At 42.4% G+C, this 23,287-nt stretch overlaps 1 protein-coding gene across 2 annotated transcripts; it reads left to right on the top strand.

The window, feature by feature from the left end:
* The first annotated feature begins 7,835 nt into the window (after positions 1 to 7,835).
* LOC133513433 (delta-like protein 4) lies at positions 7,836 to 19,726 on the top strand. 2 transcript variants are annotated; one of them, XM_061844240.1, is made up of 11 exons: positions 7,836 to 8,259; positions 8,362 to 8,613; positions 9,164 to 9,218; positions 10,726 to 10,989; positions 12,431 to 12,491; positions 13,519 to 13,649; positions 13,738 to 13,907; positions 14,167 to 14,386; positions 15,235 to 15,967; positions 16,703 to 16,811; positions 18,487 to 19,726. In XM_061844240.1, exons 1-11 carry the CDS (start codon positions 8,206 to 8,208, stop codon positions 18,490 to 18,492), a joined length of 2,055 nt encoding a protein of 684 aa, XP_061700224.1. In that variant the 5' UTR covers positions 7,836 to 8,205; the 3' UTR covers positions 18,493 to 19,726. The 2 variants fall into 2 exon arrangements, with proteins under 2 accessions (XP_061700224.1, XP_061700225.1); XM_061844241.1 differs by lacking the exon at positions 16,703 to 16,811.
* The last annotated feature ends 3,561 nt before the right edge of the window (positions 19,727 to 23,287 follow it).

Below are 23,287 nucleotides of genomic sequence, written 5' to 3'. Positions count from 1 at the left end.
TTGAAAAACAATCCCTCGAGAGGATTTTCATGGCGGGAGTTACAAAATCCTAATACGCCAAAATCCTGTTTTGTGGTGAAAAAAAGTATGGGTCCATACCGGCTGCCGTTTTTTCATCAATAACGTACTAAAAATCACGCATTTCATGACAGTGGATCTTTAACTATCTTCTTTGTGCGTGCAAGACACTGTTCGGAACATACAGTAAAAGTGGGGATGCTCTCAAGTGTGAGAATGGCAGTCAAGTGACAATTGGTACTCTCCCATTGGTCCTTCCGAACGGTACTTTCCACACCGGCATGCTCTTCGCTCTCGTCCATTTACCCACTTGTCAGTTTCCTGACGTGATGGTCTTTTCTCCAAGGAGCGTTTCAGTTTCTATAAGTTTAAAAATGTTGCAAATGTGTGTGCGTTATTTTCTGCTTAAAAATAAAATAGCGGCTAGAACCAGAACCAAACCTGGAAATTGTGTCGTGACAAAATTGCACAACTTGCCTGGGTTTAAGTGCCTGGAAGTGACATTATCTTCGAGCTAGAGTAGCAGATGTGGTCATGCCTCCTCCATGTGTCCTACATGGAGCAGGTCTGTCGGATCAATAAAAGCATTGAGGTCATGTGTGCGCCTCCTGGCCTGCATAATGGCCGTTTTTAGCAACCCGGAGCACACATCCAGCTGCATTTTGCGGGTTAACCGATGTTATGATGTGTGCATGATCGCTCTGTCTATGTACACGATTCCACCAACGCAGCACATTAAAATAAGCAGCGTGTTGCTAGTGGCGGCGTAAGGGTATAGAGGAGCGCTGACATTGCCGTGTTGTGGCAACACTCAAGCAAGCGGGCATCTGGAAAGTTCCACGACTGCCACAAGACTTATTCCACTGACAAGTAGAATGTCAGCCTTGCCAAAGCAGGGAGGCTAAAGTGTAAAAGGGCGGCATTGGTGTACTACGTTATACTTTTGAATATTAATGCAAACTTGAGATCTTACTCTAAAGGCACTAACTGACTGAATAAAGTATAGTTTAAGGTGAGTCAAATTATGTTGAATAAATGATCATTAAGAATTGTTTATTTCTAAACTTTGTGTACAATTTTCAACATATATCTACATAACATTTTACCAGAACCATGACTTAAGTACATGTTTTTCATTTTCAGTTTAACACTAATGTTCAAACTATATATACTATTACATTGGCTTGTAATATTTTTTATCCCGTATGCCTACAGAGCGCACCCGGTTATAAGCCTCACCCAGTACATTTGTAAAGGAAATACCATTTGGTACATACATAGGCCGCAACCGTGTAAAAGCCGGAAGTGCCCACATCGAAACCCACATTGAAACACGAGATATTTACAAAGAAAGACGGTACACGGAGAGTTTAATGCTAGCGCCACCACGCTAATGCTAACGCTAGTGCCGCCGCGCTAACAGAGCCAGTTGAGGAAAAAAACTACTGGTAAAAATCACTGACACACGGTAGTAACACGGTAGCGCAGCGCTAACAGGGCCGGACCATCACTTCCTCGGCACATATTTTCCACCTGTCTCACCCTTACCTTTTCCGCTCGAGTGCCCCCTTGCGGCCATTAGAAAAAAATGCACAAATTAGTCGCATCACCGCATAAACTGCAGGGTTGAAAGCGTGTGAAAAAAAGTTGCGGCTTATAGGCATGAAATTATGGTACTTATTTGGAATTAAACCTCTTTTTTAATGAAGGACCTCCTATGCTACTGTACTTTAATTTTGGTCAAGGCGGTGGTAGTTGAAGAGCCAAGTATTTTTACCCATTTGTTTATTCTTTTAGGCGATCCTTGGTGTAAAAAGATTGCTCATCACTACCTTTGAAAAGCCTTTTTCTTTCCAGTTCTGACAGGAGGCCATTTCTTACCTTCAATGGCCGAGGAGTCAATATGCTTAGATGCCTTACACTCGTTGGCCGCGCATCTCAAAGGCCTCATTGATTGCTAGGACAGATTGCGGCATAGAGATCAAATGTGCTGTAAAGAAGTGTTAAACTGCCACTCATTAAACATGGCAGGTGGACCATCTGTTCAGACTGCGAGCTCATTTCCTTTTTGGCGCCAGGATAAAGACTGTTGGTGCTATTTGGAAAACAGGCCTGTATCACCATCTCAGGTCACCGCAGCTCAACTACAGTTGAGAAAAAAAGTCAGTCGTAGCATTTAAAAATGATTTTCTCCAGCTGGGGCCAGGGCCTATATGTTTGCAAAATATATGACTATCAACAGTATGTCAGCATCACGGTTGGCCCATTTTACAATTCCTGGACTGACTCCAGTTGCACACTAAACACACCAACACACAAATGTACTACAGTGTGCCTGTGACTTTTAGCTCAATTAAACGTTATAACACAAGTTTATTTAATTAGATTATGCTTTTTTGTGTTTTTATATTTATCCTGCTTTTATTTAAAAAACTGTTGGCTATTGGAACAGATTATTGATGTTTCAAGTCATTTCAATTGGGAAAATTGATTAAATCTACATCCATCCATCTTCTTTGCCGCTTATCCTCACAAGGGTCGCAGGGAGTGCTGGAGCCTATCCCAGCTGTCAATGGGCAGGAGGCGGGTACACCCTGAAGTGGTTGCCAGCAAACCGCAGGGCACATAGAGACAAACAACCCGACTCTCAATCACACCTTGGGGCAATTCAGAGTGTCCAATTAATGTTGCGTGTTTTGGGGATGTGAGAGGAAACCGGAGTGCCCGGAGAACACCCACACACGGACGGGGAGAACATGCAAACTACACACAGGCGGGTCTGGGATTGAACCCAAGACATCAGAACTGTGAGGACAACGCTCTACCAGCTGAGCTACCGTGCCGCCGATTCTACAGTACTGTTAAAATGAAAGGCACTGACGGTGTAGTGGTACACACGCCTGACTTTAGTGTGGGCAGCGCGGGATCGATTCCCGTTCAGTGATGGTGCCGATATCTTCCCTGCCACTGACTGGCGATCAGTTCAGAGTGTGGTCTGCTTTTCGCCCGAAGCTAGCTGGGATAGGCTCCGGCTCTCTCATGACTCTTGTGAGGATAAGCAGCTTGGATAATGGATGAATGGATGGTAAAATGAGTTACAGTACAAACATGTATCAATACCACTGTACTAACGAGTGCTGGAGTGATCAATTTAGTTCAACATTTGGAAGTTGGGCTTGACAACAATCTCAGCTATTCCTGAGGAATCGGCAACTCATTGGCTCTCTATGGCTTCTCCATGATTGAAATTCTTTATCGCCGACGCAAAAAAACGCATCAAGCAGTTTCACGTCTCTAATAACACTTCCAATCCTGTAGTGCACAAGAGGTCCTTATGTACGTCTTCGTTTCCCCCAATCAGCACGCTGTGTCTCAGCTTTGGAGGCCAGCTGAAAGGCCATTGAACGATCACAAGTCAGCTTTACAAAACACTGTCACGGAGAAAAATGATTTCCTATTGTGCCAGCAGATGGAACCGTGGAAGTTCCTAACCCGTGTTTATTCTAGAGCAATGCCGTAGAAAAAGAGTCTGTGAGATAATTGTTTACACTGGCCCAGAGTAAATAACCCAAATGCTGATTGCGCTGTCATTTAATGCCATGTTTATGTCCACTTCCACACTTGAAATAGGATAAATTGTGTAGGGTGATGTAGAATGAATGATCAATAATGGACAGAAAAAAAAAGAAATTTGAGGTGCATGAGGAAAGTACCACATGCCCTATTGTCCAGGGCAAACGTTTCAAAATTTGAAATCAGCACCCAATTATACAGTATTTTGGTAAGGATAGGAAGTGAGGAACCAACTTCCAGGATTTAAGTCATTATAGCATCAATAGGATTGTCAGCCCCCCCCCCCCCCCTCCCCCAGAAATACAATGCTGCCCCCCGTCTGCTCATCAATCTCAAAGAACCCGGAAGCCTTCTAACTAACAAACAGATGGCCAAACAAAAGCAAATGTGACACCACGCACACTGTAGCCCGTTTTCACATTTGGTAACAGTTTTGCTGCGCCCGAGGTCTATTATTGCAAATTATTTTGCAGACCCACAAGCCACAGCTCACAGACCCCCAGGAGTACTCGGAACCCCTTCTATAAGCACCCATTTTTCTCCACTCTGTCTACCCATGACACAAACATATGTCATAGGTCATTTTCACTTCCATGAACCCGAAAATTGGATGAAACCCCTAACTGCTATTTAAAGATCAAGTGTCATCCCTATAAACATTCTAAAATAGATATTATAATGAAAAAATACATATAACATGATTCACTTCAATGTCTATACGAAAAAATAAATATGAGCGGAGAGCACGTCATCCATGGGCAAAGTTGCGTAAGTGTCATTCAACATCCGAGTGGTCGCCATATTGGCTGCATCTTCTGTCCGTGGTGTCACACTGGGACATTTGCCATTGAAAACACGCTGTGCCACCGACTTTGGGAGACGAACACGCCCCTTCTCACACGGAAGCTCTTTTCGAAGAAGAGAAGAACATTTCACAACCGAGTGAAGTGACTGGGGCAATATTACCCTATTGTTTTGAGCCATATTTAGATGATATGCGGATCACGGCCAAACTGCCAAACCACCTCCCCGCCCAATCCACCTGCGCGCGGCGTGATAAATACAATGCCGCCCGTGAGTAACGACGACGCTGCAGCCAAACCGCCTCCCCATCCAATCCACCTCTGCGGCGGAAATGAGCCACCGCGGCCCGGCGTTGTGACGAGCCACCCGGACCAAAGCCGTGTTGACAAGGCCTGCAGTGATCCACAAGGCCAGCGGCGATCCACAAGGCCTGCGGAGGCTGCTGCACGGAAGCCTTCCCATGCGCACATCGACTTCATTTAGCAACCCTGACCTATGGATTACACCCCCCCCAACTATATTTTTTTTTTAGTAGCTGTATACGAACCTTCCTGTCATTTGGAACCCACGAAGCTCTCGTCCTTTGTAGCTGTGCAATCCATTTTTCACAACGAACTAAATCTTTTGGAAAAGTATGAAGAGTGTTCGAGCAATATCCAGCAATACAACGAGCTGGCATTTTGGCAAACCCAAAGGAACAACAAGCTACCTTCCAACAGGTAAAACTAGTATAAACACACGAGGCCGCTTGAGTGCGCTAATGCCATCACTTCCTGCTTCCTGTCGAAAAAAAAAAAGGATTTTCATGGCGGGAGTTACAAAAAGCCATATAAGTCAAAATCATGTTTTGTGGTGAAAGAACAGATGGGTCCATTCCGGCTGCCGTTTTTTCATCAATAAAATTCAATTTCTTGACAGCGGACCTTTAAAGACGGCCAAGCGGCGATGGGAAGGTCAAACATTTCAAGTGAGCTAAGAAATGTGCAGAACTCTTACTCACTTTGCTCCAGACTTAACAATCCATTGTCTGGTCCCTAAATTGGAGTTTGCAACGCTCGTGAGGCGTTGGCCATGAAGTCATCGCTGCGGGTGAGCAATGGAGCCACGCTCCTCTATGGCCAGGGAACGGTGGCAGAATCCTGTTCCCTCACTGTAAATCCTGCCCGGACACGTTTGGCCTGTTGCAGGGAGTGATAAAGCACACAATGCCCTGTGCCCAGCGTGAGCTGAGAAAAAAAAAAAAGTGGACAGTTTATGGTATTTGAATTTGCTCAGAAACCTTTACTTCATTTTTTTTCTCTCTTCCCCGTTTGGAACAATTGCACACACTTGAAAGGAGATGAAAGTGTTTTTAAAGTGGCGCGAGTGGATGTTATTTCAGTAAACACGGTGCCACTATGCTCTTCAATTGATATAAATGGCTTTTCAATTGCTGACATGATTGGTTATGATGTATGATAATGTACACTGAACAGCTGGGTGCTCACTATTGTTTGGATCTTTTTTTTTAAACAAACCAAAATAAACAATAGCGTACAGTCATGACTTTTTCTCACACTATACATATATTTGGTATAACAACAGTATGTGTCAACGCGCAATCTTTATTTGGACTACTACCAAATTCTACACATAAGCTTCTCACCTCATCACTTCACTCACCATCATTCCATCTACTTTGCATGTGTTTATATAATAACACTCCACTGTGTGTAAAATGACTACTTCTTCAATAATGTGCAATAACTGTCATACACATCATACTTTATGTACACTCAGTATGATGCATTTTAATGTGCTGTACATTACCCGTATTTGTCATTGTGTGTCTCAAACCCTAGGAAGCTGTCAAACACATTCATTATCCATCCATACATCCATTTTCTTAGCTGCTTATCATCACGAGGGTCGCGGGGCGTGCTAGAGCCTACATTCATTACCAACTGAAATATTGATAACGTAATTTGATGTACATACATACTGCTGACAAAACAATTTGTGGTAAAAAAGCAATCATTTTAGGTTACAATTATGGCTGAAAAACTTTGAAATGTAAGAAAAAATAGGAGGGAACTCATCTTAGGTCCAACCAAGTTCAGTGCAATTAACGTAATCATGTCCATTTTTATAATTCATGTAGTGCCTTCTTTTTTCTATTCCTCTAGCCCAGATTTTAGTACTGTCTACTGCAAAGCATAATTAGTACAATTTGAAATGTCTGTGACAAAAAAAAAACAACATTACGCTAAAATGTCATGTCATTATCCAAGGTGCTTATCCTCACAAGGGTTGCAGGAAAGCTGGAGCCTATCCCAGCTCGCTTCGGGCAAAAGGCGGAAAAAAAGCAATCATTTCAAGTTACAATTATGGCTGAAAAAATGTAAGGAAAAATAGGAGAGAACTCATCTTAGGTCTAACCAAGATCAGCGCAATTCATGTAATGTTGTCCGTTTTTATAATTCATTCAGTGCCCTCTTTTTTTCTATTCTTCTAGTCCAGATGGCCAAATAGGTTTTAGTACTGTCAACTGCAGAACATAATTCGTACAATTTGAAATGTCTGTGACAAAACAAAAACATTAAACTCAAATGTTACTCAAAATATGTCAGTGGCGGAACAGTGGCTCAGCTGGAAAGCGTTGGCTACAGTTCTGAGGTCCCAGGTTCAATCCCGGACCCACCTGTGTGGAGTTTGCATGTTCTCCCCACGCCTGTGTGGGTTTTCTCCCACATTCCAAAAACATGCAACATTAATTGGACACTCTAAATTGACCCTAGGTGTGATTGTGAGTGCGGCTGTTTGTCTCCAAGTGCCCTGTGATTGGCTGGCAACCAGTTCAGGGTGACAGAAAGAAAAAAAAGAGAGAGAGATAGGCTCCACCACTCCCCGCGACCCTCGTGAGGATAAGCGGCAAAGAAAATGGATGGATGGGATGAATATGTGAATTTAAAATATAATTATTTCACCTGTTAAGTTAGTCTCCAAGATGAGGAAAAAAAAGTCATTTTGAGCTGTTTCGTATATTAAATAATATTTAGCCGGGTTTTTTCACTACAGTTACATTTTTTTATACTGGAATTTACACGTCAAGTGAATGTTTCTCGATTTTACTTCTGTGCTTTGATTATTTCGAATATTATGAAAAAGCCCCAAGCTGCTCAAAATACCTATTTTTCAATTGTTGCCCTATAATTTCTCAGTCCTTGTAATAAATCTAGAAAATGTTCAAGATATCTCTCGTTACAAGTCGCTGGATTAGTTGTTTACTTGGTATTATTCCACGGACACAGAAGCGGACACACGCACCGCTACGATTTAAAAAGAAAAAAGGGGTGGGGGTGTTCACGAGAGTGGGCGGTGTCTATTGTCATGCCCCTGAAGGCTGGGGCATATAAAAGCGGGAGGGGAGACGTGACAAGAGTCCACAGTGGGTGACACCATGCACTGATGCTCGTCCACATGCATGCACACGCATCACTGACGGCCACACGAGTGTCACTCAAGCAGCAGTGCAGCAGCAACAACAAAGTAACACAAGTGACCGGCACGATGGATGGACATCACAAAGACCGCAGAATGACTCACTTGTGGATATTGACGTTTTTGATATCGGTCTAACCTCTCTCGTTTTGCACTGGATAACACGTTCCCCCCACCCTACCCCACCCCCACCCCCCGGGCATCTATCTCCTCTTGGAGCTGGAGCTTCTACTGTGGGATTCTATTTATTTGCATTTCGGATCTCCCTCCACAGCGCCAAGGATTTTTGGACTGAGCACTTCTAAGGATACGCACAGCAAGCTCTAAAGGATGGCCGTTTGGTTCACGTCTATCCTCGCAATAGTTATAACATGTTTTACTCAGGTACGGTGTCTGCTTTGTTTAAAAAAAAAAAAAAAGAGAGAGAGAGAGGTGGTTTCGGTGAAAATATGCATTTTCCATGCTGAACTTTCGCTTCGTGTCTAGGTTCTGGGATCAGGTGTGTTCGAGATCGATCTGCATCACTTTGACAATTCCAAAGGTTCGCTGGCCAATGGAAGAAGCTGCGGCGTGAGCGGCTGCAGGACTTTTTTCACAGTTTGTCTGAAGAATTTCCAAACGGTGGTGTCTCCCGGAGGTTGTCTTTTTGCCAGGGCCAGTACACCTGTCTTGGGCACCGACTCGTTCAGCATGCAGCCGGACTCCAGGCTGCGCTTGCCCCTCAACTTCACCTGGCCGGTAAGGGATTCACTTACTCATATCAGCCGATATTTATTGCAAGAATAGTTTTTATATTTCAGTAACAGAGAATTTGTGGTGTGAAAATGTCACTAAATTACAGCTTATGCGTCTTTGAGTTGAATGTGGGAAAAAATACAGTTACAATATTTTCACTTGCTCATACTAGTAAACTAAGATTAAATGAGATATTGTATATGCAGATGTGATAAGTATAATACGAGTACAGAGTATCATAGGAATAATAATGCCCCCACATTATTTATAGAATAATACTGTATTTGTATTTTATACATTCTCATTTTGTTACCAATTCTTAACAGCCCTCACGTGAGTAATAGATTTTAGCTCGACATAATTTCTACATACCTATTAAATATGAGTCTATGTAGCTAGCTATCATCACAGCTATATCTACATTTATTTTATTTTCTCCCTCTTTCTTTATCTTCTCCTAAAGTTACTTACTTTAGAATTGTAGCTATTCTCCCACCAATGTGAGCTTCAACGTTTTTGGTGACGTTTATTTGCCCATTTTGTCCCTCCCCAGGGTGCCTTCTCTCTCATTATTGAAGCTTGGCATTCGTCTTCAGAGGAGCCTGGAGGTAAATGCCTTGAAAAATAAGTCAAGTAAAATTATATTATAAAAGCATCCGTGACCGCTAGAGGGAGACAGCTACAAAAACACTGTTACATCATACTAATTTCCCCGAAAATCAATAAGTGGCGCTGAGGAGGAGGAGGAGTGGGAGGGGGGGGGGTTGTCACGTGACAACAAATCCGTCTGGCATTGTCCGATCCCTGGACTTATGTCCACTAGGATGTCTTGTGACTCACGCCGCAAGCAAAGCTCTCGAACACAATCGCAACTTCCTTTGTTTTATTTTGGCCCTGCGTGGGAAAGTGCACCGTGTTAAGTGAGCGCTCGAGACCTTGCCAAAAAAGTATCCACACCCTTTCACATGGTCCCCCACAATACGAGGATAATGATCATCTTGATAATTGACAATGGACCAAGCCAACGAAGCACCTGTGTAGGTCTCCTTGACCACCAGGGGGCCCCCAAGAGCAATTAAGACAGCGCCTGGAGTAATATTTTTCTTTTTTTTTTGAGTAGTGTTGAGGAAGAACAGAGGAAAAAAAAGTTTTAATGTCTGAGTCAAATCACTAGATTCAGATCCTCCCCCCTAATAACTTAAGATAGATATCTGAGTTGTTTAACATGAAAAATGTTTGGGTTGAGTATTTGCTTGTCATTATATTAAGTACTCCTTTTTGTACATTGGACGTTATTATCATACTGTGTATTGAAGTGACCAAAGAAAATGGGACAAATGGTTCATATCATAAAACCTTTCTGAACTAGAGGGGTAATTTTATACACTAAACGGTGGGTCAGCTGGTAAAGTGTTGGCCTCACAGTTCTGAGGACCTGGGTTCGACCGGTTGCATGTTCTCCCCGTGCCTGTGTGGGTTTTCTCCGGGCACTCCGGCTTCCTCCCACATCCTAAAAATATGCAACATTAATTGGACACTCTAAATTGCACCTAGGTGTGATTGTGAATGCGGCTGTTTGTCTCTATGTGCCCTGTGATTGGTTGGCAACTAGTTCAGGGTGCACCCCGCCTCCTGCGCCTTGACAGCTGCGATAGGCTCCAGGACTCCCCGCGACCCTCGTGAGGATAAGCGGTGAAGAAAATGCATGGATGGATATTGAAGTGCTTTTATTTGTTGCTGTTGCAGTTATTTTAAGCCTTGCTCAGTTATTGTCAAAATGTGGCACTGGTGCCACTAATGGTATGCGGGCTTCGTAAATTATAAAATAATAATAATAGTAAAACACATTGAAAACATGAAAGACAGACAAACATATTACAACGAACGAAAACATACTAAAAACTGAAGCCAAGAAAATAACAGGGATACAGATTGTTGGGTCATTGTGGTACTTTGATAGTGAACTAAGTGGGGGGGGGGTTAGGTGGTACTTGGAAAAAAGTAGAGAACCACTGGCCTAGATGATATTTCATTTTTTCACTTGGAATGAGTAAATCAACCTCAGGCAGCTCTGTAACCTCCTGTAATCGGCAACTCCTGTATTCTTTCCTCCAGACACCACCAACCCTGAATTGTTGATTGGCTCTTTTGCCATCCAAAGAGAGTTGGGAATAGGGAATGAGTGGTCCCAGGAAGTGCAGAGCGGGATGCAGACAGAGTTAAGGTACTCATACCGCTTCATCTGCAATGACAATTACTACGGGGACACTTGTTCCAAAATATGCGCTGCCAGAGACGACGTTTTTGGCCACTACACCTGCAAGCCTGACGGGCAAATAGCGTGTCTGCCAGGATGGAAGGGACAATACTGCCAAGAACGTAAGCACAAGTAAAGACACCATATGGGCACTTTTTCTTTTGTTGTACATTAAAGGGCACAAGTCAGTGGTTTGCTTTGGGGCTTTTCAGTATGTGCAGTTTGCTCTGCCTTTGACTTTGTTTTTGCTACAAATGTGCTGCAAAATCTCAATGCATGGTCATATTTGGACCTTTCAATCAGACATTCAATTCAAACTCAATTAGCTTTTTTTTTTTACGCATTCAGAAAAATAGAAGGAAGAGGGGTACACCTTGTGTTTCATGAACATAATAAAAACAAATGCAATATGCTCTAGGGTCAACATATAATGAGCAGTTAAATCATTCACACACACACACACACACACACATTTCAGCTTGACGTAATCATTGACAAAGCTAACACTTATTGGTGTGAATTTTAAAAAATACGGTGACATGTTACATTCAAATATAATTACATTATTGCAAAGGTTAAAAAGTAGGACATCTAAAAACAACATTTAAATAAAAAGTGTCATGTCTAATAGCTAGGGATGTTCTATACCAATTGTTCAGACCTATAGGAGTGCAAAAGTTCACTCTCGAGTACTAGCACGGTATTTAGATACCTAACATTCTTATTAACACAATGACAGACAATTGTGAACAAAGACTTGTTTCTTTCTGACGCAAGTGATGATTCACCAAAGTATCAAACCGCTGCAATGTAGAGCCAATTACTGGCAAGAAGCACCGTCATTTATTTTTTTTTGCCCTAAGCATTCAGAAAACTGATTATCTGGAAGTAAGGCCAATATTGGCCTGATACCAATACCCAGAATCGGTATTCACCCATCCCTATTTGTCATGTTTTAAATTTTTATTTTTAAGCATTTTTGTTATCCTTCAACATTTTAATTTTTTCCTCATTAGCAGGTTTCATTTCATTATTAGAATATGCTACGAGGCAAAACCTTGTAGAGGAGAGCAAATGGCAGCCAGGCTGGACTTAGGCCACTGCTGAATTAGACTTTAGTCGCATCTGTGAGGCCAGTCGCAGTTAAGGTGACAATGTGAAGAATTGGCGCACTTTCCCCTCACCGTTTAATCCGGTGAGGTGCTCGGCGAGCAGCACACGCCGGCTTAATCGCGGCATTATAGGCCGCCACGCGCCACTAAATTGCGGCCTCTATTGTTGCGGCGGTACAGGGCAGCAGCTGCACACGGGGCTCGAACTGCCCACCGACAACAATGGGGCAGCTGTCGCGTTTTTTTTTCTCCCCCCTTCTTCTTTAAGAACAAGCATCTGCTCTGCACTAAAGCAACAAGCCATTTAACAGCATGCAAAATCAATGTCACATGCAGAACATTGTAGGCAAATTGTGCCATTCCATTCAAATACGAAGAAGTTATTTTTATTTGAAGACCCTCTACAAAGAAAAGGTTGACCTTTAATATCCTTCTTTTTTTCCCCCCACAGCGATTTGTCTAGAAGGGTGCAATGAAAATAATGGAAACTGCACAATACCTGGAGAATGCAAGTGAGTATTTACTAACAGATCAATGTACTTGCATTGTTCCTAATGTCTCACACCAGAATTGCAAAGTGCTGTAAAATTATCAGATGGATTTAATACTTTACAAAGTTTTGTCCACTGAAAAATACAGTGGAACTCCAAAAGTTGGCACACCTTCCGAAAGAAAATACTGGGACAAATGGTTCACATCATAAAAATTGTCTGAACGAAACGGGTAATTTTATACACTACACGGTTCGGCTAGTAAAGCGTTGGCCTCACAGTTCTGAGGACCAGGGTTCAATTCCGGCCCTGCCTGTGTGGAGTTTGCATGTTCTCCCCGTGCCTGCGTGGGTTTTCTCCGGGTGCTCCGGTTTCCTCCCACATCACAAAAACATGGAACATTAATTGGACACTCTAAATTGCCCCGAGGTGTGATTGTGAGTGTGACTGTTGTCTGTCTCCATGTGCCCTGCGATTGGCTGGCAACCAGTTCAGGGTGTACCCCGCCTCCTGCCTGCTGACAGCTGGGATAGGCTCCAGCACTCCCTGTGACCCTCGTGAGCATAAGCGGCAAAGAAAATGGATGGATTGAAATATTTAACATTCTTGGCAGCAGTACTAGAACAGAAAATTATGTGTGTAATACAAATGTCAAATGCTTTATCCTTAATCACATTTTTGGGCCTGATGTCTTGCATAATTTCAGGTGATGACTTTTCGCATGATTTTTTTAAGTCATCATTTAGTTTGAATGTAAAATGCTCTCTTAAACTTTGTATATCATAAGTTAATATAAACTAAGAATAACTATGATATTTTGTCCAATATATTTGATTAGATTCAATTAGTCCTTTTTATTTTCTCAGTTGGTGACGATGATGATAGCATTAAAATGGGTAGTGCTTATCTTAACTCTTGTTTTGGATGAGATTTCAATTTGAAAAAGAAGTTAAAGCAAAGTGGTGGTATTAGTATTTCCCTCGCTCGTCCCTCTTGTGAGCGCTGGTCCATTAATCATAATAATGGCGTTTTACGTGTTTGTTTTTAGATGCAGAGAAGGCTGGCAGGGCGTCTTTTGTGATGTGTGTAAACTGCATCCGTCGTGTAAACATGGTACCTGCGTGGAGCCGTGGGAGTGCGCCTGCAAGGAAGGCTGGGGGGGTATACTTTGCGACCAAGGTATGCACACCCTTCACGAAAGGAAGCAAAATAATCCCAAAACAGCCGTGTGAATGCAAACAGTTCAATGAAGCCTTCTCTTCTCCAGACCTTAACTACTGCACGCACCACAAGCCGTGCGCCAACGGGGCCACGTGTTTGAACACAGGCCAGGGCAGCTACACCTGCGCCTGCCTGCCAGGCTTCACCGGGGTCAACTGCGACTCGGAGGTCAGGGAGTGTGACGGACAGCCCTGTCGTAACGGAGGCAACTGCTTAGTGAGTGCGGAAGTCCCTCGCTCTCTTTTCCCACAACACAGACTTTCCTGTTTTTGTTGTTGCCTTTGCCTATCTGCGAGTCCAGGAGGATGCCATTGATTGTCAAGTACTGGATGACCCAGTTCCCAGTTTACAGTGTACTGTAAATAGGATGCAAACTAAAGGATAGAGGGGGCTTGTTTGGGGGGGCAGTTTATGAACAGGATATGAAAAGAAAATATCTGACGCTGAGCTTTTTGATATCCTTCTTTGCCTTTAGGAGACGGAGAGTGGATACAGGTGTGAATGTCCACTCGGCTTTACCGGGGCGCAATGCGAACAACGGACGCTGACGTGCTCGGACGCGCCCTGCTTGCTTGGCGGCAAATGTAAAGAGACAGAAAACGGTCACAGTTATGTGTGCGAGTGTCCGGCGGGCTACACTGGACACAACTGTGAGAAGAAAGTGGATAAATGCACCTCCCTACAATGCACCAATGGTAAGGGAGCACCACAACATTCAGTTCTGTAACATACGTCTTTTTTTGTGGGTTGCTGTTTTTTATTAACGGCACTGACATTGATCGGGGAGGGGGGCAACCCGCCACTATTCTGCCCTTGAAGGTGGAATGAAAGGGAGGATGGTGCTCGTGTACAGGGACTGATTTAAAGATGGGAGAGGGGTGAAACCGATTCACGGTCCGACACACCAGATACTGATCTAAGTCCTAGGTATTCAGATTCAAGGAAGCCACATTTAACCCTTCCCAAATAACTTCAACATGTGTCTGTGTGTGTGTGTGTGTGAGCACCACGGGCATTTACTAATATGCCGATCATTTTCCCAGATAGCGGAGGGCTAGATCACTCAGGCTAAGAGTCTATCAACAGGTGTAAAATTGGCAAAGATGACTATTTTAAAGCAGGTTTTGCACTTTAAGAAGCCATGATGAGGAAAACAAATATAATGGAGTGATAAAAAATAAATGGATCGCTTTGATAAGTTTCTGGAAGGCATCAACTACATAAAAGTCACTTGTCTCAGGTGTGTGGCAATTGAATGTATTGTTGTATTGTGTAATATTGAGTTTAAGACTTGGAAATTCAAACTGAAACATCATACCATTTGTCACAGTGCAGTCACGAGTTTTAATATGGCTTGATTGACTCCTTGTGGCTCCCTGCAAGTCAGCTCTTGGATAATTTAATTGCATTGTTGAAAAAATGATGGGTTACAATAATTTTTGTTTCTGGGAAAATATTTACATGGGTGGGAAAGTTCATTCTGCTACACATTTTGCCGGCGGTACCCAAAAGTTATGTGACTATTCTGTTCTTTGCCCACTAGGTGGCCACTGCATGATGCGCGGCAACCTGCGTGTGTGCAGCTGCCGCGCAGGCTTCACGGGCCTGCGCTGCGAGACCAACATCAACGAGTGTGCCAGAGATCCCTGCGCCAACGGCTCCACCTGCATAGACCGCATCAACGACTACACCTGCATGTGTCCGCCAGGCTACACCGGACGCCATTGTGACAGGCCGACTGACCGCTGTGCCTCCTGGATTTGCCTCAACGGCGGCACCTGTGCCATCGGCACCAAAGGCCAGCCTTCCTGCCTTTGCCCCGACTTTTACAGCGGCCCTCGGTGCCAGTCCACGCACGTGCCTTCATCCAACAGCCCCAATACGGGCTGGGAGACCAGCGAGAAGCTTAACTGGGTGGCCATTAGTTCGGGCGTTGGCTTGGTGGCAGCTCTGGTGCTCTGCAGCATGTTCATTGTAGTCATGAAGCACGTGAAGAAGCAGAGAAGTAAACAGCAGGCCTCCGAGACCATAAACAACCTCTCCAAGGCGGATTTCCAGAAAGATAACCTTATATCCACGCTGGAGCTGAAGAACACCAACAAGAAGATGGACTTGGAGGTGGATTGTTTAAGGGAAAAGTCCAACCACAAACACATCAACCACTACCACACGGACTATAAAACATCCATGGGGTACAAAGATGAACAATGCCTTCTAGACAAAGATGAAAACTGTGAAAAGACAGAAGATAAAAGGCAACTGAGGAGAATGTACAGGTAGGTGCTCAAACAGCCGTACCTTGACTCACAAATGTCCCATCTTGAAGTTATGAGCCAATGTTTGGTCGATTATTATTATTATTATTTTTGCTCTGTTGTAGCAGTCAGTCAAATACAAAATGAGAAAACCCAAAAGGAATTGAGATTGTCACATAGTAATCCAAACCACCTCCTGATGTCACTCACTAGGCCACACAACTTAAGGACACGCATCACACAAATACTACAGTATGTGCAGTAATTACACTTTATAAACTAGTTTATTTCTTGACGTTGGTTTTGCTGTGTTTTTATACAATGCAGTGCCGTTCATTGAGGTTTTTTTTTCAAGTTGGATGGGGCTGGCACAGATTAATAGTATTTCAATTCATTTTTATGGGGAAAAATGATTTGATAAACAATAATGTGGCTCTCCATGTACTGGCAGTTTGGTACCCACAGATTCACTTATTTTTAGATATTTATAAACTTTTTGGGGGGCGGGGGGCTCGGGAGGGACCAACCACAAAAACACCTACTGGTGGTTTATCCCTGCATATTTAAGAATTCATTTGCACTGAAGCGCTAATGCAATTTGTCTGCGGATTTTCACTACTCCCGGTCCCTATTTGGGGTGGGGGTCCACAATAAATTGAGTTATGAACTTGCTCACGGAACAAATGAAACTCGTATGTCAAGGTACCTCTGTAGCTAAACCCAACAAGTCCAATAACCAAAATTATCTCTTTGCAGTGAAAGCCAAGAATGCAGAATATCAACAATATGTTCTTCCAGAGAGTCCATGTATCAGTCTGTCTTTATGATAGCAGAAGAGAAACAGGAATGCATCATTGCAACAGAGGTAATTTCTACTTTCTTGTTCACTAACGTTGAATCGATGCCAAATGGACATCTGCGTTTGTTTGTTGAACACATTTCAACTTTGCGGAAAAAATTCTGGTGTCTGGTCCCCACATTCTTGACTTAAGTGGCAAAATCACATGGAAGACCTTTATTCCATCCAGTAAATTTTTACAGGGATGGTGACCCACAAAATTTTCCAGAAATTTCCAATCAAATAGCACAGCAACATATGCAGACAGATAATGTACTATAACAATACTCATACAGTGAAGAAAATAAGTATTTGAACACCCTGCGATGTTGAAAGTTCTCCCACTTAGAAATCATGGAGGGGTCTGAAATTTCCATTGTCGGAGCATGTCCACTCTGAGAGAGATCATCTAAAACGAAAAAAAATCATAATGTATGATTATGTATGATTTTTTTAACAATTTATTTGTGTGATACAGCTGCAAATAAGTATTTGAACACCTGAGTAAACCAATGTTAATATTTGGTACAGTAGCCTTTGTTTGCAATTACAGAGGTCAAACGTTTCCTGTAGTTGTTCACCAGTTTTGCACACACAGCAGGAGAGATTTTGGCCCACTCCTCCATACAGATCTTCTCTAGATCAGACAGGTTTCTGGGCTGTCACTGAGAAACACGGAGATTCAGCTCCCTTCAAAGATTTTCTATTGGGTTTAGGTCTGGAGACTGCCTAGGCCACGCCAGAAACTTTATATGCTTCTTACGGAGCCACTCCTTGGTTTTCCTGGCTGTGTGCTTTGGGTCATTGTCATGTTGAAAGACCCGGCCACGACCCATCTTCAATGCTCTGACTGAGGGAAAGAAGCTGTTCCCCAAAGTCTCACAATACATGGCCGCGGTCATCCTCTTCTTAATAAAGTGCAGTCGTCCTGTCCCATGTGCAGAAAAACACTCCCAAAGCATGATGCTACCACCCCCATGCATCACAATAGGGATGGTGTTCTTGGGTGGAACTTCTCATTCGTCTTCCTCCAAACATGGTTAGTGGAATTAACCAAGCTGTTTGGCAATTTCGCCGTAGCCCTTTCCAGCCATGTGGACTTGGACGGTTTTGTCTCTGGTGTCTTTGGACAGCTCTTTGGTCTTGGCCATATTACAAGTTTGAGTCTTACTGATTGTATGGGGTGGACAGGTGTTTTTGTGCAGCTAATGACCTCACACAGGTGCATCTGATTCAGGATAGTACATGGAGTGGAGGTGACTTTTAAAGGCGGACTAACAGGTCTTTGAGGGTTAGAATTCTAGCTGATAGACAAGTGTTCAAATACTTATTTGCAGCTATATCACACATATAAATCGTTAAAAAAAATCATACATTGTGATTTCTGGATTTTTCTTTTTAGATTAGCTCGCTCACAGTGGACATGCATCTAAGATGAAAATTTCAGACCCCTCTATGATTTCTAAGTGGGAGAACTTGCAATATAGCAGGGTGTTCAAATAATTATTTACTTCACTGTAGGTATTTACTCTATATTCTCTGCGAAGAATGACTGCTGTACTGAGAATCCGAAAAAGGAGCTGAGTTTCGTAGAGTATTGCCGTATATATCCAGTGAGGATAAGCGGTACAGAAACGGACGGATGGATGCCTTGCACTGGGTTAGGGTTCTAATATTCTGTCCTTGTTTCTTGTCTTTTTAGGTGTAATAAATGCAAGACATGACCACCATTTCTTGTGGACTGTTTACAAGCGTGGGGAGAGACTGGGATTTATTTAAATGCAAAGTTGCTGCTCTTGAAAACTTGATAACTGGACGGAGCCCGAGCGCTCGACGAATGCAATAGAACTAAAGCTACTAATCTCTGGAAGAATGTAAAGACTTTAGGACGGAACGTTGCGTATCCGGATATTTGCGATATTTTTTTCCCCCCTCCAACAACTGTGTTCTTCTTTTGAGGATCTGAGACCTGGAGACTCATACTGTACTTGCATGTTAACAAGGACTAGAGGACTTGGTTGATGCGCTCCCCTCCGGGTTACTGCAGAGGTCAACAAGCGGCGAGCCTGCTGGAGGAGTCGTCTTGTTGCCATGGCGCTCGTCTAAAAGCCTACTAAAAACGGTTCATTTTTGGTCGTCATGATTTAAAAACAAAAACAAAAATCACAGAATGTCCGAAAGCAACCTTCTAGATCACAGAGCCTTATATTTAAGCAAAACATTGTGCCCCTAGCCTTATCTTATCTTGATTCCTTTGCACAGACGGACTAAAAGATGCAAAGATGCTAGAATCACATGTGCAGGGAAATTCATGATAAGGCCTTGTTAACTTTTTAAATCTTATGCAAAAATCACACTTAAAACAAAGAAATACATAACATTGTACCAAGGACGCTTTTGACAGAAATTACTGAACCAATAATGTTATTTTAGTAATTCATTAGTTATTTAATATGACGCACTGACCTTTTCTTTTTTTTTGATAAGATTATTTTGTACAAAGTGTATATTTATATGTTGAGATTAGAGTTATGTTTGTTAGGTGATGCACCAAAAGTGTGAATTTATTTTTAAAGTGTTTTTGGTGTAATTATTATTATTTTTGCTGTTATTATATCAGCTTATAAGGACAGAAACCCTGAATACATATCTGGTACACTGTTTATTTGTTGGTCTTCAATGGTTGAGTGAACAAGTGGTCAAATAGAGATTTGTCATTTCAAATTCGTCTTATTTGGTAGCATTTTATGGGTTCCGTGTCTGTGTTTAATGACATCATTGTGAGTGTGGCGTGAAATCAGTGTGCTAGCAATCATTGTTCGGTTGGACTCCACTGTAATTGGCAGCAATGTAAAGATCTACTCAATCAAATATGAATATCAATATATAAAAAAGATATCTACACATCTTTAAAAATCTGTATGCAGAAATAAATAATCTTTGTGGTCTTTTAATTCCTCTCAAGTGATGTTTGTGTCGATTTGGTATTCACGTGTGCGTGCGGCGGCATGGTGACCAACGGCTTGGCACATCTGCCTCACGGTTCGGAGGACCGTGGTTCAAATCCCAGCCATGCCTGTGGAGACTTTGCATGTTCTCCCCATACCTGTGTGGATTTTCTCTGGGTACTCTGTTTTCTTCCCACAAAAAAAAAACAAAACATGCATGGTAAGTTAAAGGAGGACTTTGTCGAAAAAAGTAGGAATGGGAGCACACATAAAAAGTTGGTAGATGAGGGTTCAGTGTTTCTTGTAATGCCAAGATTATCCACAGATTTAACCTAGAAACATCTCTAAATTGGAAAGTATTATCGAAATTCTTCTCTCGCTCAGACATTCCAATGACCCCGGCTGGAAAACTAGCAGCCAATCGGCGTTTGCCACGTCTGCCGTGCTTCCTGTTCTGACCCCATTGCTTGTGGATACGGTTTCACCGAACAGAGAACGTCCACCATCTGGCATTTTGTGAAAAATAATTACAAACAAAACAAAAATAATTACAGTAATTAATTAATAATAATAATAATAATTAAATTGACCTACTGCAGGTTAAAGAAGGACAAATTTGGGGGCGTATTGTCATTGTTGTTACAGTTTGGGGCACAACACGTCGGCATGTTGGTGTCGCTCGAAAGAATGGTCTGGAATGCTAAGCACTGGTGACGTCACGGGGCGGGGTCAGGGACGTTTCTTCTGAGTCTAGCTGTGAAAGCTGGCGCATATCCAGATATTGCGTGGATATTGAAATTGTCCTTCATTTTCAATTTTATTTTTCAATTAATGTCCAAAATATGGGTGATAATAATATTACTTCAGATTGGAAGGTTTATTGTACGTAGAAATTTTGGACAAAGTCCTCCTTTAATTGAAGAGGCTAAATTGCGCACAGGTGTGTTTATTTTTTTTTTTTTTGGGGGGGGGGTCATATATGCCCAGCGATTGGCTGGCAACCAGTTCAGGGGGTACCCTAACTCTTGGTCGAAGATATCTGGGACAGCATGCCCATGACCTAATGAGGATAAGCGGAACACAAAACAGATGGAGGTATAAATGCAGAGAGATGCCAACGTTAAAACCCCCTAGAGGTACCAAGAAGCATGAGTAATGACATCAGAGTCATCTGATTGGATGTTGAATGCTTGATACAGAGAAGAAAAAAACAATAGGAATATTGGAAATATTTCAATCTCTGCATTACACTGGAGAGCCAAATCAATTGTAGGCAAACATTTTTATGTAAATAGACAACAGTATTATGAGCCTGTGTGGGTTGTGTTTTTGTTTACGGAATTGCATGTGCGGGTGGCATCAAATGTTCTTGCAGGTCCAAAGCGGCCCGTGGGCCATATGTTGCTCACCCATAATTTACACACATATAACAATGTAATTGTATACGAGCGACACATCTCATCTTTCAGGAGTGGTTAACTAAACATTGAATGCAAGTACTAGCATGGTTACTTTTAAATAATTTGACTCAAGTAAAAGTAAAAGTAAAATGTAATAAAAATAATTACTTGAGTAGTCTGTGAAAAACCTATTGACATATATTCATTTTTTTAAATCATTGCATGAACATCAATTATTTTAAATGAAAGCAAATTAAACCACAAAAAAATTGTCTTAGATTAAATATCTTTGTTAATACCGGTGAAACAACACAAGATTAAATTTATAGGCTGACTGATGACGCATCCATGACATAGAATACTTCATCTTTTTCAAATTACCTCTTTTTCTCTCGTCTGCTTTTTACTGCATTTTACAGAAGCGTATTACTGCCACACCCAAAAAAATGTCGCTTTTCACATTATAATGTGATTCGTTTCACATAATAATGTAGATTTGTTTCACATAATAACGTCGAAAATAATAAATAAATACATAAATTTGATTAGGAAATTTCCGTATTAGGGAAGCGTATTACTGCCACACCCAAAAAAGTCTTGTTATTATAATGTAATAACGTGACCTTTTTTTGGGGGGGGGCAGTAATACGCTTCCTTAACATTTGACACATACCTGAAAAATCTTTTCTTTCTTATATCATTTTTGCCTCCTAAAGCCGACGCTTGTGATTGGATCTCTCTGGTCATGTGCTATGCTAGTGTAGTCTCAAACATGAAATATTTTTCCAAATATGACCTGGAAGCACCACCTTTTGTCTGAGATTTGTAAAAGGTAAGACTCCCAGTTACACTTTGAACACATTAAACTAACTTTTGATGAGTTTCATCCATTTGTTTGTTTTTGTTTTTTTTGACTATTCACATAGCAATGTCATCACCTACCACTTGAGGGCACTAGCTTGAATAAGAGTTGGGGGAAAAAAACAAAGAAAAGAAAGAACTTGTCATCCCAAAACACAACTCGTTATATTTCATGACATCGTTGACAAGGAGATGAGATTTTAGGTGGAATCCATGGCTCATAAATGATCATTCGGCAACCAAACCGACCACACTTGCCTAATTTAAGGTGCTAAGAAGAACACAGCTATATCCCTCCTGCTCATGAGGTCTATTTAGGGGTAATATGATTACACCTGGGAGTCACTGATGGTGCAGTGGTACACACGCCTGACTTTGGTGCAGGCAGTGTGGGATTGATTCCCGCCCAGTGATGATGTTGATATCTGCCCTGAAACTGACTGGCGACCAGTTCAAGGTGGAGTCTGCCTTTCGCCTGAAGCTAGCTGGGCTAGTCTCTGGCTTTTCTGTGACCCTTGTGAGGATAAGCGGCTTGGATAATGGATGGATGATTCCACCTGTGGCTTGCAGCATCCCTCAAATGGGCAAGAGGGACCATTTTTCGTTGTATCATAAGACCCACAATAACACCAATACGTATTCCATATTTTTTTTGTCAGTTTTTACATTTAAAATCATTCCTCACTGTATGGCTTTTTGTCCATAACATTATTGCTTTTTATTAGCTGATATTTGCACTGCATTATTTAATGTTGTTGAGTGTAAGACTGGTGGCACGGTGGAACAGCTGTAAAGCATTGGCCTCACAGTTCTGAGGACTGGGGTTCAAATTTCGGCCCGCTTGTGTGGAGTGAGCATGTTCTCCCCGTACCTGTGTGGGTTTTCCGGTTTCGTTCCACATCCCAAAAACATGCATTCATTGGAGACACTGTCTGTCTCCATGTGCCCTGCAATTGGCTGGCAACCAGTTCAGGGTGTACTCTGCCTCCTGCCCGATGACAGCTGGGATTGATCGTGAGGATAAGCGGTTCAGGATGAATGAAGGAATATGGGACTTTCTTATCCTTTCCTTTTCTAAAGGTTGCTGCATGAGATCCAGGAAAAAATCATAACGATACTAAGGTTCGGGACTTTTCCTTTCACTTGCTGCTTGAGTTCTGTTTTGAATAAGCATGAACGGGAAAAAACAGCGTCACCGCCTTTCCCCGTGGTTGTCCCAAACGGAGCTCCCGATCAAAAGCCCCGCCCTTCGCTGCCTCCCATTGGTCGGGCTCGCTTTTCTGTGACGTCACAG

Source organism: Syngnathoides biaculeatus, chromosome 15 (assembly GCF_019802595.1).
Source record: "Syngnathoides biaculeatus isolate LvHL_M chromosome 15, ASM1980259v1, whole genome shotgun sequence".
Taxonomy (NCBI): domain Eukaryota; kingdom Metazoa; phylum Chordata; class Actinopteri; order Syngnathiformes; family Syngnathidae; genus Syngnathoides; species Syngnathoides biaculeatus.
The sequence above is the reverse complement of the archived record's forward strand: the minus strand, read 5'-3'. Positions and strand labels throughout refer to the sequence as shown.